Genomic DNA, 15,053 nt, shown 5'->3' with positions numbered 1-15,053 from the left:
ACAGGTGGGCTTGGGACTGACAGGTCAAATACCAAAGTCTCGGGGTCCACATCCACCCTTGCCAGAGTCCCTGACCCTGCTCCCCAGAGAAAAAAAAACGGGGGACACAGTACTTACCTGTGCTATGTCCCCCTTCCTCTCCCGACTGCTTGATCCAGTCTCTGGCTTTGTCGATGTGAAATAACTTCAGATCCTCTTCATCTAAGGCAATGTCTCCCCAAAAGACAGCTGGAGAAAAAAATTAAAAAAATTTTTTAAAAATAAATGGGTCCATTTAAGCTGGATATCAGAAAAATATTGATTTATTAATGCCCCAGAGGACATGGGACATTGGGGAGCAAACTCTAGAAATAACAATACATCCAATCATATCTCTCCCTGAACCTAACACATAGAGCTGGTAGAGACAGAAGAACGGCATAGAATAATTCTGTGTATCAGAGCCACAGGGCTGGACTCAAACACCATGAAGATCAAGGCCTACTGTCGGGTATTTTGAAAGGGCACCCTATCTTACTCCAGCTCTAAGCAGCTCTGGGCAAAACCACCACATAGAGACAGCTGTTTCTTTCTTCTCCAGAGTCCCCAGGATATAAAAGAAAAGCATAATGTGATAAATGATACTATTGTTCACAATATTTGCTGCCTTACCCTGGGGGAAGATTATATTTCTTTGCTCCATTAATGTCGGAATTAGCCACTTCACCTGCTCTGATAAATAAATGGGAGAGAAAGCTTCAAGAGTTAGTGCACGATTCACATACCCTCTCTTCCCTTTCCCAAAAGACAAGCACCATTCCAGATAGGGATGACTCTATCAGCCTGGGTTCTAGAATAAATATGATGTGGGGCTGAGATATAGCCGATCGGGTTGCATATGTAGCATGAATGAGGAGAATGAAAACTGCTAGTTTTACAAGTCTCTGAGATTTGGGGCTATTTGTTACTAGAACACAATGTCTTTATCCTGACAAATACAGCAATTGCTATCAGGAGTAGTGTGCTTCTGTAACAAAAATCCACTGTGTTTGGGCAAGGCAGTGGGTGTCAAGGAAACTGTCACTGAAGCCTGGAAGGAGGTGACCTATGTTATGCAGTGATGGGGTGGCCTGGTAAAAATATGGGCAGATTCACTTGGAAGGCAGGTGATAAGCTGAATGAGTTATGGCTTTAAGTGAAGGAATTGAGAGTCAGAATGTTAGTAGCACACCTTAGTGGTTATTAGCTGTGTTTGATAAGGTATTACAAGAAAGAAAGGGGTTTTACAGAGAACTGGGCAGTTTATAGTGGAAATGAAAAGGCACAGAGAGAGTCCAGAAATTCAACACTAAGCAATAAAAGTAGAACTGAGAGGGCATTCAAGTAACAAAGGCTAATTAAAACTTAGCTTAGTGGTGTGGAGAAATGGGAACCCTAATCCATTGCTAGTTGGAAGATAAGATGGTATACTCCCTATGGAAAATCATTTGGCAGTTTCCTAAAAAGTTAAGTGTAATCTTATCATAAGATACCAAAGACTATATATTACATGATTCCATTTATATTAAATGTCTACAAAAGGCTAATTTATAGAGCTAGAAAGATTAGCGATTGCTAGGGTTGGGTGCAGGACTGAGATATGACTATAAATGAGCACAAGGGAGCTTTTCCATGTGGTAAAAATGTTCTGTAATTGAATATGGTGATGGTTACACAGCTATGAATTTACTAAAATCATTGAATTGTACACTTACAACGGTGAATTATACAGTATGTAAATTGTCCAAGAAATCTGTGTAAGAAAAAATAAACCATTCAACTTTATGGCAAGGACCAGTCAAGATGGTTCCCAGTACATTCTTTCAGTGGGATAAGAATGGGGAGGGATAGGAGACCAAAAGCATGGTTCCCTCACAGAGGCCTAGCAAATGTCAGGTGCCAGCAACTAAATCCAGAGAGACAGGCATGTCTAGAAAACAACCATGTTGTGACCACCCCACGTGCAGCTGAATCAAACAGGAAGATGACTAACATTTCAGAAAAGTATTGTGCCAGAAGAACCACTAGCACAGCCTGCAGGAGACTGCAACTGTTTGAGCCTTAAATGACCCCAAATGATCCTTGGGCCCCCAAGCTGAAAAAGATTGCCTCAGATACAGCCAATGAGAATAAGGGAAAAAAAAAGACAGACTCTCCCCTGAATGGAGCCATGGAGGGTCATGGAGGAAAGATGACTGGAGAACTACTCACAGGAGGTGGAATCAGAGCCCTCCCCCAGAGAGTACACATGGGGAAGACACCTCATTGTCTGCCACTGTGTCCTGTTCCTGCTCAAGAGCCAGGAAAGAGCAGGGCACTAAGGTATAAGTTTTGAAAACAACAATAGTTCAGGGAACAACAAAGAATGCTGTGATCGATTAGTGATGTCTGCCACGAGCAAGTGTGGGAGTGGCAACCCTCAGGGGGGTATGTTTGCCATCAGATGCTTTTATCTTTAGGAGGAAAATCTGGGTAATACTGCAGCAGAAAAGAAACCAGAAGTCTGGTATATAAGTGGCTGCTCTTCCTAGAAATCTAAAGTTATAAACCAAAAAGTGTTCCCAAATAAAATAAGACACTGTCACAACACATGAGAAAAAGTGATGGATCAACAATTAGGACTCACAACTGTGCACTAGTACTTTCTGCAATGGTGGTAGAGCTCTTCACTATGTTAGCCAATAACTACATGTGGTTACTGAGCACTTGTGGCTGATGCACCCGCGGAACTGAATTTTACATTTTATTTTCTTGTAATTAAAATTTAAATTACTATGTGTGGCTAATGGCTATATTCTGAATACAATGTAAATAATGTAAAATAAAAATGTATATCATATGAAATAAATAATATGATATAAAATAAATAATATTTAAAATAGCAGCAAAAAGCAACACATATCTAGCAATAACCTCGATACAAAAAGTGCGATACTATGTCAAGAATGTAAAATCCTACTAAAAGCTATAAAAAGTCACTTGACATGAAAAGAAAAACATACTATGTTGCTGAAATGCTCATTCTTTTCAAAGTAATGTGTAGGTTTACTAGACTTCAATCAAAATCCCAAGAATGCTTTTATTATTGACAAAATGATATTAAAGTTCATCTGCATAATTAAGTGATAACAGTGAAGAAAGAGTACTAAAGAAAGACTGGCTTCATTGGACTAATTAATGTTATATGTTATAATATATATGATATAAAAATACATGTTATAAATCTGTTATAAAGCTACAACAACCCTGAAACATGGAATAGTCTGGAACCAATCCCTAGGTTATATAAGAAAAGTCATATATGAGAAGCAGGCTCATAAATTTGTAGAAAGATGGGGACTAACCAATGAATTGTGTTGAGACAAAGAGGTTAACTGCTTGAGGAACTACCAGGTTGGCTTTGAACTTACACTACACCAAAATAAATTCCAAATAAGTAAAAAAAAAAAAAAAAAAAACACACAAAAAACTAAAATTTAAAAATTAAATCAACAAATTGGCCAAACAACATTTAGAAATAAATGAGCTAAGCCTATGCATTCGAAACACACAGCTACTGAATTCTGACCAAAAGGCAAAAACACGGCCCCAGGCAATCTCCTAAGAGAAGCTCGGGGAAAGATTCCTATCACTGGGGTAAACTTTCTCTTTCCCCCACCAACCCTGGCTACTAAAACGTAATCCATAGACAAGCAGCAGCATCACTGTCTCTGAGCTCCTTAGAAATACAAGATCACGGGACCCACACCAGACCGGCTGCATCAGAAGTCGTATGTTAACAAGAGTCCCAGGGAGAGCGCGGGCACACTCAAGTCTGAGAGGCAAGAACCCAAGGCACTAGAGATTTTGCTTCAATCCATCATGCCCTGAGGGACATAGGCCCCACTGAACCTCTTTTACTGCTTGTCAAGGCTGTAACGGCGAGGTCAAGTAGGGTAATTCTTCACAGAAATATAGAACCTGAGGACAGGCCAGAGGAAACATCTAAAATGCACATCAGTGAAAAAGCCATGGGCTTCCTTCTTGGTCCACCCCACTGAACTCCAACCTGCAATTTAGGGAGTTGTCACAAGGTGGTGGTGTTTTGTTAGGAAGCTCTGGCTAGGAACCATGTGGGGAATAGATTATGAAATACAGTAGGAAAAATGCTTTTTGGAATCCAAAAATAGAAATCTTTAAAGTAGTTGGATATAGCTTTAAAGCTATTATGTGAGAAATTTGCAAAGATAAAAGGGAGACTAATTTTAAAGAAATACCTTCTAATTATAGCTAATTAGTGATGTGCTAAGAATTAAGGATTGGCTAGGGGAGGGGAGAGCCCTGGTTTGTAGCGTTTGCTGATTTCCCTGTGTAACTCCCACCATGGCTGATTTCAAGGTGGCAGAATGTGGTGCTGGGAAAAGGAGCATACTATGGGCCCTCACAAGCTTGTGGATAAGAACCAGCTCCAGCACAGTAGTATAATAATTATGAGGAGTATCTATAATGTTATGTTCCCCCATATGATCCTGGGTGTATGCCTGACCCTCAAGGCTTCACACAATGACCACAAGTCAGCCTTGCAGGAAAAGGCTCCCATCCCGGGATTCTCACAGCATCTTGCCCTGCCTGTCTTTTCCCATCTACAACAGAAACAGCACTCTTGTCTCAGGTACCAGGACAAATGAATTCTATACATCAACCTCAAATGAAGGACCAGAGAGGAGAGAAGACTTTGTCAAGGTCATACCATCGGGAAGTCTTCCCAGATGTTTTAAGTTAACCAAGGCCTCCTAGATTCCCAAGCCAGATTTCTCCCTGACCAAGCCACTCTTCCCGAGGTTTCACATTCTAAATAAGAAATGTGGCATTAAATATCTTTCCTTACTGCAGAACTTCTCAGAGCCTTTACAACCCTAACAAATATCATGAGTCTCCAAGAGAAAGAAAATTCAGCCTTTCCCAACGTGGTTTGCCCTGGAATATATATTCACTGAATCGTGACCTAAGGAAAACGTTTTGGAGACTGTTCTGGAGACGGCTCAGCAATCCTCCAGGAATTATAGACTGTGAGGCCTAGAAGGGGCTCTACTGGTCCTCAGGTCCAACCTACCCACTGAATGGCCTCACACACTTCCAGTGACACAGAGTTCATGTCCTTCCAACACATCCCCCTTTATCTTGGGACAGCTCTCTCCTTTTCTCCCAAATCTGGTGCTTCAGTTCTTCACCAGGAGCAAGGCACTGAAGATATAGGGATTGATCATTCTTGAGCACCAGCCAGATACCAAGCTCTTACACTCCTTTAACCCTGCTGACAGCCAACTCCATGCAATACACATCATCACACTCATTCTTCAGATGAGAAAAGCCGGCACAGGTGATTAGGCAATTTGTTCTGGGCCACCTCTCAAGTCCACTCTCAACTGCTGTCCATCTTCGCCTTGAAATGATCCATGATGCTCTGTGAGGGAGGAAAGACTACAGAGGGACTAATTTAGCCTCGGGGTAGAATCAGGAAAGGCCTCAGAGAGGGGATGACACTTGAGTAGGAGGATGACTTATGAGCAGAAGTTTGTCAAGTGGACAACAGGAACAAAGGACATGCTGGCCAAAGAAGCAGCATGAGCAAAGGCCCTGTGGTGAGAAGCAGCAAAGCAGTGTCAGGACAGGAGCAGAAGGGACCCGATGATGGCAGCCTCCTTGATGTGGGGGACCTATTCATGGGACTGCCAATGACAGCAAGAGCAAGGCAGGATGTGAGGTCATGGGAAGTAAGGGGCTGGGCAGGGGGAAAAAAGGCCCAGACCCCAGGAACAGAATCTAGGGCTGTTAGAGCACCCACAGTGGAGCTGGTCAAAAGCAGCCCCTCACTTTGGTACAGCCCTTTACAGTTCCCTGTGACTCTCCTCTCCTCTCTACCACTCACTCCAGATCCTCCCCACTACTCACCCCTCCCCACCACTTACCCCAGACCCTAACTCAGAACCTGCTATGTGCTGGGCCTTCAGAACACGCTCATAAGTGACAACTGAAGGCATGCACACTCCCTGTTAAAGTCACAGGGGAAGGCAGAACCAGAATCGTGAGCCTCATTTTATGGGGGAAAGTAAGGCTTAGGGGAGTTAACAACTAGGCCACATTAACAACCTGTGAGAAGTGGGTGGGCCTTGAAATCAGACCTTTTGGCTCTAAACTTGGAGTTCAGTCCACCACCTCACACAGGACCCCGTCTCTCAAACTGGGGGCTGATCCCGTGGTGGAGATGATCTAGGTGGGGGCTGATACCATGGTCAGCAGCAAGAGACCTGTTTCCAGAGGAGCTGCTGGCCTGACAAAGGCTTCACAGCCCAGCAAGGCGTTTTGAGGGAACACAAGGGTTGGAGGGGTTAGCCAGGGTACTCCTACACACCCCTTCCCACCCGAGATTCTGAAAGTCTGGTGGGGGGTGGGGTGGGAATCCTCCGGGTGTTATGTGGTTCTTGGTTTGGGTCTTACAGAGCTGGAAGCCCGTGAGTCAGGCAGAAGCCCAGCCAGTCAGGGGAGGAGAGGACACCTTTGACTCCGCCATCACCCTTTCTCACCAGCCATACCCTCCCTGGGATCTGTTTCCTGGCACCCTGAGAGTGGGAAGCCCAGGGGGGCTGACCCAGCTTGGGGATGTCCCTGACCTTCCCAGTCCACGATGGCTGCAGGGCTCACTCCATCCTGGGGCTCACTCCCAAACCAACAGAGACCAGGATCTTTTGTCCCATGGGAGTGACCTCCCACAGGTGCTTACCTCCCCCTCCCCTCCCATTTACCAACCAGGCCCTTTCCTCACCTTCATATACAACTTGGGCCTGAGCTAAGAGGTGATCTATTTTTCATTCAGCTTCCCTCATAGGGACCTCATCACCCCTGTTCCACTGCAGTGCTGCATCTCAGGACACGCCAGCCCAGATTAAAGCAGTGTGGAGGCCCAGGCATCCCTATATTCAGAAAGAGGGGGTCTGGATGCTCTGTGTGACATGGGACAAATAAATTTTCCCTTTGATGGCATTTTCTTCACCCAAACAAGGAGAGAGCTGAACCAGCTCGGCGCTTCCCAAATCACAATTCACGAACCACTTGGGGTCGAAGTGTCTACGGAGAATGTTGATAGAACGACCCCCAGGCCTATGAAATCAGAATCTCTGGGGACAGGACCAGACCCCATGGTCTCATGACCCCCCCAACCCCCCAACACACAGGTGACTCATGCTCCCTGACCAAGCCCCCCATCACACAGGTGACTCATGCTCCCTGAAGTTTGGAGAACTACTTCCACAGCCTTTGAGGTCCCTCCAGCACTAATGTTTGATTTCCCTACAGTTTCTGTATCCACCCCCCAGGGCCTGTCCTTTGTCATCCCGATGACAAGCCACACAGGGAAGGATTGCGCTAATGCTCCGTTTAAGAGTCGCCTAGAGAGAAGCTGAGATTACCAGAGGAACTAAATAGGGCGCATTCTGACATGGGAATTCCTCTCGGCAAACAGGCTGAGGCAGGTAGGGTGTGAGGGCCCAAGGCCGGGACAGTGACAGGGAAATCCTACCCAGAGACACATTTAGTTCGCTTCAAGTTTCCAGCAGAGGGATTTAACAGGTTTAAAGCAGTTTTCTGTGAATCTTTGTCAAGGGAGTGTATGTACAAACAAACAGGGAGGGGTTTTTTTTTTTTGGTTTTGGGTTTTCTTTTTTTTTTTTTTAAGTAAAAAGTTAATCGGCTTAAAGTGTGCAACTAAATAAGCAAAGCTTACATTAAAGTGACCCACAGAGAAAGGACCCCATGGAAAGAAAGTTCTAGGAAATACAATATGGCCTCTATGTTCTTTTGTAGTTTCACGCTATAAATATTCATGGGGTGGTGTTAATGGGGTCCACAGCTCTATGCAACCACAATAGTTTTTTTGTTTATTCTCAGGACCATGAACTTTGAAACCATGAACCTAAATTTCAGGACTCTGCATTCAGGCGCATTTGCAGAGCACGAGGGGAGAGGTTCGGGCTCTCGGAGGACAGAAGAGAGGAAACCGGGCGAGATGTGAATCACGCCTCCTGGATCTTTTAGTAGAGATTAAAGAGTAGGGTCTGTTTAGTATGGGAGGCCTTCTGTCTCCGGGTGTCCAGCTGCTCCAGCTTTGGGAAATGGCCCTCACGAGGCACAGATAGCTTCGTTACTCAAGCATATGGCAGAGAGGACTGGGGAGTTGGAAATGTTTTAATTGGATCAGATTCATTGCAACTTTCACATGCTTTAAAAAAAACCTCATCTGAATCATGGAACTTCTAAGCTGGAGAGAGTTTAAAAGTCATCTAAGTAATGTCCTCCATGTGAGGAAACAGATCCGGGAAGGTCAGACGACGTGCTCAAAATATCACATCCAGAAGCCGTGTCTCCTGACTCTCCACCAGTGCTCTTTCCACTTACACCAGGGATGGCAAACACGAGACAAACATGTGCTCCTCTCCCTGCAGGGCAGATCTCCCTCATCGTGGCCCTCCCGTCCATCCCCACACAGTGCTGCAGAGGGCCCAGCACGAATTGATAGAGCTGGGACCTATTTGCCATCTACACCCTATGCTAGGCTGGCAACGTTCAGAGCCTATTATCTATTGGTTCCAGCTAAGGATTTTCTATTCAGAGTCACTTATAGCCTGAACTCAGCTGTCTGGGCGCACAGAGCAGAAACACAGCCGGCCTTAGACTCCACAGGGCTCTCCGTGTTAAAGGTCGGTCAGGACCGAGGAGAGCACCACATAGAGAGGGCTGAGCTCCGAAGCCTAGTTCCACCACAAGAGAACACCCAGCCCTGCCTTCTGCCTTGGTTGGCACCATCCTGTTTCACAGATGAGCCAACAGAGTCCGGCTGGTGCCTGGGCTGGTGGCCACCTAGCTCGAGGCAGATATGGCCTCCTGCCTCTCCATCACACTGTGGCTACCCCAGCGCATTGCGAGCCAGGCCACATCTGTGCTTTCCACGCAGGACTCGCTTGGTTTAAGAAACACCTGCTCGCCTATTTCCCAGAAAGAAAGGATTATCCACTAGACTGGCAAGAGCAGGAAGGTTGGCTGTATTTGCAAGGTTATTTAAGTTTTATAGCTCAGAATAGGTTTCATCTCATGCACCAAGCCCCCTCAATTAGGCATATTTCTTGGAGCACTGTGAGGTGACTTGGGCCCACAGAAAAGAGCACCATGGTCAATTAGCTATGTCTGCCTTTGGCATGGGGGAGAAGCGGCATCCTGGGTGCCACACATTGGCCATTTGGAACTGTATGTTTTAAAGATACTGCAAGCGCTTCCATCCATGTATAGGAATATGTGCAGCAAGTCCTGAGCTATGATTACAATTATTTACTTTATACCTCCTCTCCACCCTCTCCACCCTGCCCAGGAAGGCCGATCCTATGGACTGAATCCTCGACGGCCCCCTGCTCTCTGGCTTCTGCGGGCATTCAAACAGCAGGAGACCCCAGCAGACAAGACAGAAGAGGAGGGAGAGACACAAGCATGTCTTCCCTTCTCCCTCCCCCGGTTTCATGCCATGTCTCCCACAGCAGGTGTCCCTTCAGCCACAGGGGTGGCTTGCTGGCCTCTGGGTGCTTCCAGCTCTTCTTTGTTCCTTAACTCTGCCTCTGTAAGTAGTCTCTTCCTGAATCTCTTCCACTGAAACCTCTGGGGTAAACTCTGTTTCCCGCTGAGACCCTGGCTCGCCTTGTTCTAAGAAAAATCCTTCCATTATTTCCATAGCTAAACAGGAGGATGGCATTCAGACTGGTAAGGGGATTGACTACTTTGGCCTAAGAGCACACTTTCATGGCTTCACTCCAGTGGAATATGACTGACTGAGATCTCATACTCGCTGTGTTCCCAGCCGGAGCTCACAGGCCTCCACTCAGTGTTGGAGAGAGGGTGCAGTTTAGCTCCTAAGAGCCAGAAGCTTCTTGGGCTATAATTTTGCATCTTATGTGGCTGATCCCAGGACCAGGCATTATCTCATAAGCCCTAAAATCTCCACTGTGGAATGATCCTTCATAGGGCCACAAGTTACCAGGGCAATTATGCCAGACTCATTCTGAAGACAAAGGCGCACTGGAGATCCTATGTAATGCAGTGAGTGGGAAGATACGCAGGCCCAGAGTAAAGGAGACCTGGCATCCACCCCCAGGCCATAGCTGCCCACCTCCAGGCCATAGTGGTCCATGTGACCTTGGACAAGTTACTGTCCCCCTGTCTCCAGGCCCTCAGGATTCTCACAGGAAATGTGAAAAACTTAGAATAAGTAATGTCAGCAGTTCCTTCTAGCTCTAACAGTCTACAGGATTTTACTCTAAAATCTTACCTTGTGTATCTGTTTAATGTTCAGTAATAGTAATGAGCTTATCATCACTGTGATTAAATTTTCTTCATAAAGGTCCAGCAAGTTTAGTCTACTATGGCAGGGATCGCTTGTGGCCCACCAAAACTTCTTCTCCTTTCTTCCATAATAACAGAATCTCTCCTTTTCAGTTCCAGGCCTTCTGGAAGGAACATCTGCCTGACTCCCACATACCTATCTGTGGCCACATGACCATGAGATAGTAGAAGGTGGCGTGGCGAACGTCATCTCCTGTGAACGTTCTTTTCATACTTTCTTGGTCTCTCTTTCTTTTCCATGTCTGCCATGTCTAGGCTATGTTTGTGATGGCTTGAGCTCTGGCTTCCATCTCCAGCTTCTCCCATCTCTCAAGCTTGGGAGAACGGAGGGGTGAGCTGTAAGGAGACTGTATCCTGGAGGATTTCCTGGAGCAGAAGCTTACTGGCTGGCCTTGCATTTCAGAACCTCCAGACTCTGATGTGAGAAAGAAACATCTAGCTTATGTAAGCCATGTTCCAGCTACCAATATATTGTTTCTCAGCTCTAAATGGACCCTTTTTGGTCATGCTTTATGATGCTGGAGCTGCACCCTCAAACTATTAATCCTCTGCCAGCTGGCATGACATCAGGCTTTATCCGTAGAGGGAACCAGAGGAATAGTGCCCAAGGAAGGGGTTTATCTTCCTGGTTCCAGTGGTCTCATCTTTCTGGTTCCTCCAGAGTGGCTGCCAGCAATGTTCAGGAGAACCACGGTGTCCTTCCTTCAGAGTTTGGCCCACACTCCCATGGGCAACTCTCCACTCATCAGTCGTTATCTGTAGCACCTCAGTGAGCTTCGACAACTTCTGGTGAGCCATCGTCACCCCCTCTCCTATGAAGGTAGAAGTTTCTTCTGGGTGGGGAGGGCGGCCTCTCCCAGGTTTACTTCTTCCCTAGGGATTGCTCCCCATGTCTGCTGGTTCTATTTCCCTTCGAGTTCTCCAGTAGCCACTTCCCTTTCGCTAGTTTATAATTCTTTATATTAAATTTTTGAATAAATTCCTCAAATTACCAGTGTGATTTCAGTCTCCCAACTGGACCCCGACAGACATAGCCAATTAATATGAGTCCACTACTAGCAAACCCAAAATCTTAACTGATACAGCTGCGTAAATCACCATGAAAGAAATAAATGATATGGTACAGAAAAAACCTTCTGCTTTTTAAAAATATTTTCTCTAAAAATTGCTCATGACAAATATGACAGATAAAAGGTTGAAGTTCCTAAAATGTAACAGTTTCTACAGAATGTTAAAAAATGACCATCCAATTAAAAAAATGAGGAGGAACAGAACGGTGGAGAAAGCTCATAAATAAGAAATAAACTAGAGGAAATAAACAGCATAAACAGGAAATGCACATAGCAAAAGAAATATAAATGGTCAAAATAAGTTGTTAGAAGTTCAAAATCTTTTGTAAAGAACATATAATTACAATATAAAAGCAAACTGAAGAACTCACAAATTATTCTTCTCTTATCCAACCAGCAAAGATTTTTAAAACTAGACTACAGAATGCTAATCTTCATGGAAGTTGAAAGGAATGAAAAAAATGTGCAGGGCAATTTGAAAAGAAGAATCAGAAGCCCTAAAAGATTTCACACGTCTGCCTCAGCAATTCTACATGTAGGGATCTTTTCCAAAGAAATCCTGTTAAATGACAGAAAAATCTAGCAACAATGACTCCAGCATCATTGTGTATAAGAGCAAAAGAGAAGATTGGGGGACATCTCTATGCCCAACAATAGGGGATTGATTAAACAAACCATGGAGCATCTATACAATAATGTACAGAGCAACATAAATCAATGTCATAGAGGGGCACCTGGGTGGCTCAGTGGGTTAAGTCTCTGCCTTTGGCTCAGGTCATGATCCTAGAGTCCTGGGATCGAGCCCTGCATAGGGCTCTCTGCTCAGCAGGAAGCCTGCTTCCCCCTCTCTCTCTGACTGCCTCTTTGCCTACTTGTGATTTCTTTCTCTCTGTCAAATACATAAATAAAATCTTAAAAAAAAAATCAACGTCACAGAAGTACATTTATTACACAAGCCGCTTTACGATCACGGAAAGAGGGTCATGCTACTAAGTGAAAATGAAACACCAGCTGGCTCAGAGCAGTATGTACAGCATTTAAAGAAAAAACATAAACATGCATAAGACCTGTTTGGAAGAATATACAACCAACTGTTCAAAATTACTTCTAGACGGTGGAATTACTGGAAATTTTTAGTCTTGCTTGCCCTTTCTATTTTCTAAATGTTCTCTGGTGGATGTGTATTAGCTGTGTAATTAAGAAAACTATTTTATGTTAAAAAGTAATCTCCCTTGGGGCGCCTGGTGGCTCAGTGGGTTAAAACCTCTGCCTTTGGCTCAGGTCATGATCCCAGGATCCTGGGATCGAGCCCCACATCGGGCTCTCTGCTCAGCAGGGAGCCTGCTTCCTCCTCTCTCTCTGCCTGCTTCTCTACCTACTTGTGATCTCTGTCTGTCAAATAAATAAATAAAATCTTTAAAAAAAAAAAAAAAGTAATCTCCCTTTCCTGCCCACCTCCAAGACAACCCAATGCTTACTGAACTCATTCATGCTTCAGCTCTGATCTTGAGATGCAGCTCAGCTTGGGACCTCCGTCACACACAGACCCACAATCTCCCTCCCATCTTCTCTTCCTTTCCATCCCTGAGGACGTAGCCCAAGTGTACTCATGTTCCAGGCCTAGACCTCCTGGTGGTCCTCCTATTTCCTGCTTCTACAGATCCTAAACCTTATATGTCTTCTTTATAATAGTCCTCTGCTCAAGAAATATCAATAGCTCCCCATTTCTTAAGGGACATGTTTCAAACGTCTTAGCTTGACATCCACTGTTCCAAGCTTCTTTCAGTCTTGTTTCTGCTACTCTGCAAAGGAAACCAGAAACGATCCCCCAGTTCTAGACACATCAAATGCACTCCTGCTACTTCACCTTGACTCAGTTCCATTAACGTGCACCCCAGCTTCTTCAAATCCCATCCATCCTTCTAGGCTAAGATCGGGGCTTACCAGGAAGGCTTCCTTGATTTTCTCATGGTGATGGCTACCTTTTCCAAACCCCTCTGGTATCTCATTTGCTCAGGTTTTTATTTGGCAAATACCACTTGAGCTCCCACCTTGTGCCAGGCACTGTGTTGATGACTGGGAAACCAAAGGTTCTAATTCCTATGCCTTCTGTGCCTTGGAGCTCATTGTCACACACGGAGACAGACATTGAGGAAATAAATAATCACACCACTGGCTATATCCAGCAACAGACAGCGAAAGTGCCATGCAGGCGAACAAAGGTGATGAGAGATTAGATGGAGGAGTCCTGATGGAAATCAGGGCCCAGGAAGGCCTTGGAGCGTAGGGGTGGGGGGAAGCGATATGTAAGCGGAGGATCCTAAGCAGATCTGATTTTATAAACACGATCAAACTTGCATTCCAAGAGGCACGCTCTGCCTACAAAGCAGAAAAGTGATGGCAGGAAGCAAGAGGGGCAGCAGGGCGATGGGATCAGGCACTGCCGCAATCAGCCCAGCGGAGGGGCCACCTTAGACCAAACGGTGGCAGTGGAGACGGAGGGAAGGGGACTGGCAGGGCTTGGGTCAGACTGCACGAGAGGGGAAGGAAGAGACAGATATACGGATGGTCCCAGGGTTTTTCTGGTTGCAGCACCTGGATGGACTCTGGTACCACGTGTTACCTCCCACCACAGAGCCCAGCCCTCAGATGCCGAGCTGACTCTGCCTGAGCCCGGGGTGAGAGGATGGCAAACCAGGGCCCGTTCAGGAAGGAGGAGAACTGACCCAGGAACATGAAAAAGAGTTGGGTGGAAGGTAGCCTGCTCCTGTGGGAAAGGCAGGAGCTCCTGGCTCAGGCAGGACTCACATGGACTCAAAGCCAGTAACCCAGGTGGGAGGAAGGGGAGGAGGCTTGGGGCAAATTGCAGGATGAGCCTGGAGATAATTGACCCAGCTGGCGGAACGGGCAAAGACTGGGGCTAAACGTCAACACTCAAGTGCTCGTGCGGGCGAGCTTGAGAATATTTATTGGTAATTGACAGAAGTGGTTAGAGGGTGGCGTGATCGTAGATAGGTCTGTAACCAATCAGCAGGAAAGCTCGGTTCCTGTTGCTATGTTTGCATCCAGGCAGAACTGTATTATGAGCAGGCTAAGAGGATACCATGAGAAACCTGCTTATATGCATTGGGTTTATCTGTCATCCCCCCTCTGCTTCATGGATGAGAGCAAGAGAGCTATGGAGCAAGAAATTGTCACTTGCCTCGTGCTATGGGTCCCAAGAGAACTCTCCGTAGCCCTGAAAGGGAGAGATAAGCATACACAGGCTGCAGAGAGATTGTCACTTGGAGAGAAAATCTTAAATGGGGAACAATAGCAGGAGTAATAGTAACCATAGCAAAGAGAAGAGCTAACAGTTAATAACTGCTTGCGAAACACTTGTGTTCACTGCCTCGTTTCATCCTCCAACACACCTATTTGATGGGTTTTCACATCATTCCCATTTTCCACATGAGGAAACGGGTCCAGAGAGGTAAGGAAACTTCGTCAAAAACACCCACATAGTGAGGACAGAGGCAGGTTTCATGTCACAGGCTGCCTGAGGCC

At 45.7% G+C, this 15,053-nt stretch overlaps 1 protein-coding gene across 1 annotated transcript in view; it reads right to left on the bottom strand.

Moving 5' to 3' along the window:
• The window catches only part of TLL2 (tolloid like 2), a 121,442-nt gene that overhangs the window by 96,647 nt on the left and 9,742 nt on the right, over window positions 1-15,053 (bottom strand). Inside the window, exon 2 of the mRNA XM_045068820.1 lies at window positions 118-228. Within this exon, the coding sequence (XP_044924755.1) occupies window positions 118-228 (111 nt within the window). The remainder of the gene's footprint in view (window positions 1-117; window positions 229-15,053) is intronic.

The sequence above is a fragment of the Mustela putorius genome, unplaced genomic scaffold (assembly GCF_011764305.1).
Source record: "Mustela putorius furo isolate JIRA1106 unplaced genomic scaffold, ASM1176430v1.1 tig00003909_pilon_pilon_pilon, whole genome shotgun sequence".
Lineage (NCBI taxonomy): Eukaryota > Metazoa > Chordata > Mammalia > Carnivora > Mustelidae > Mustela > Mustela putorius.
The sequence above is the reverse complement of the archived record's forward strand: the minus strand, read 5'-3'. Positions and strand labels throughout refer to the sequence as shown.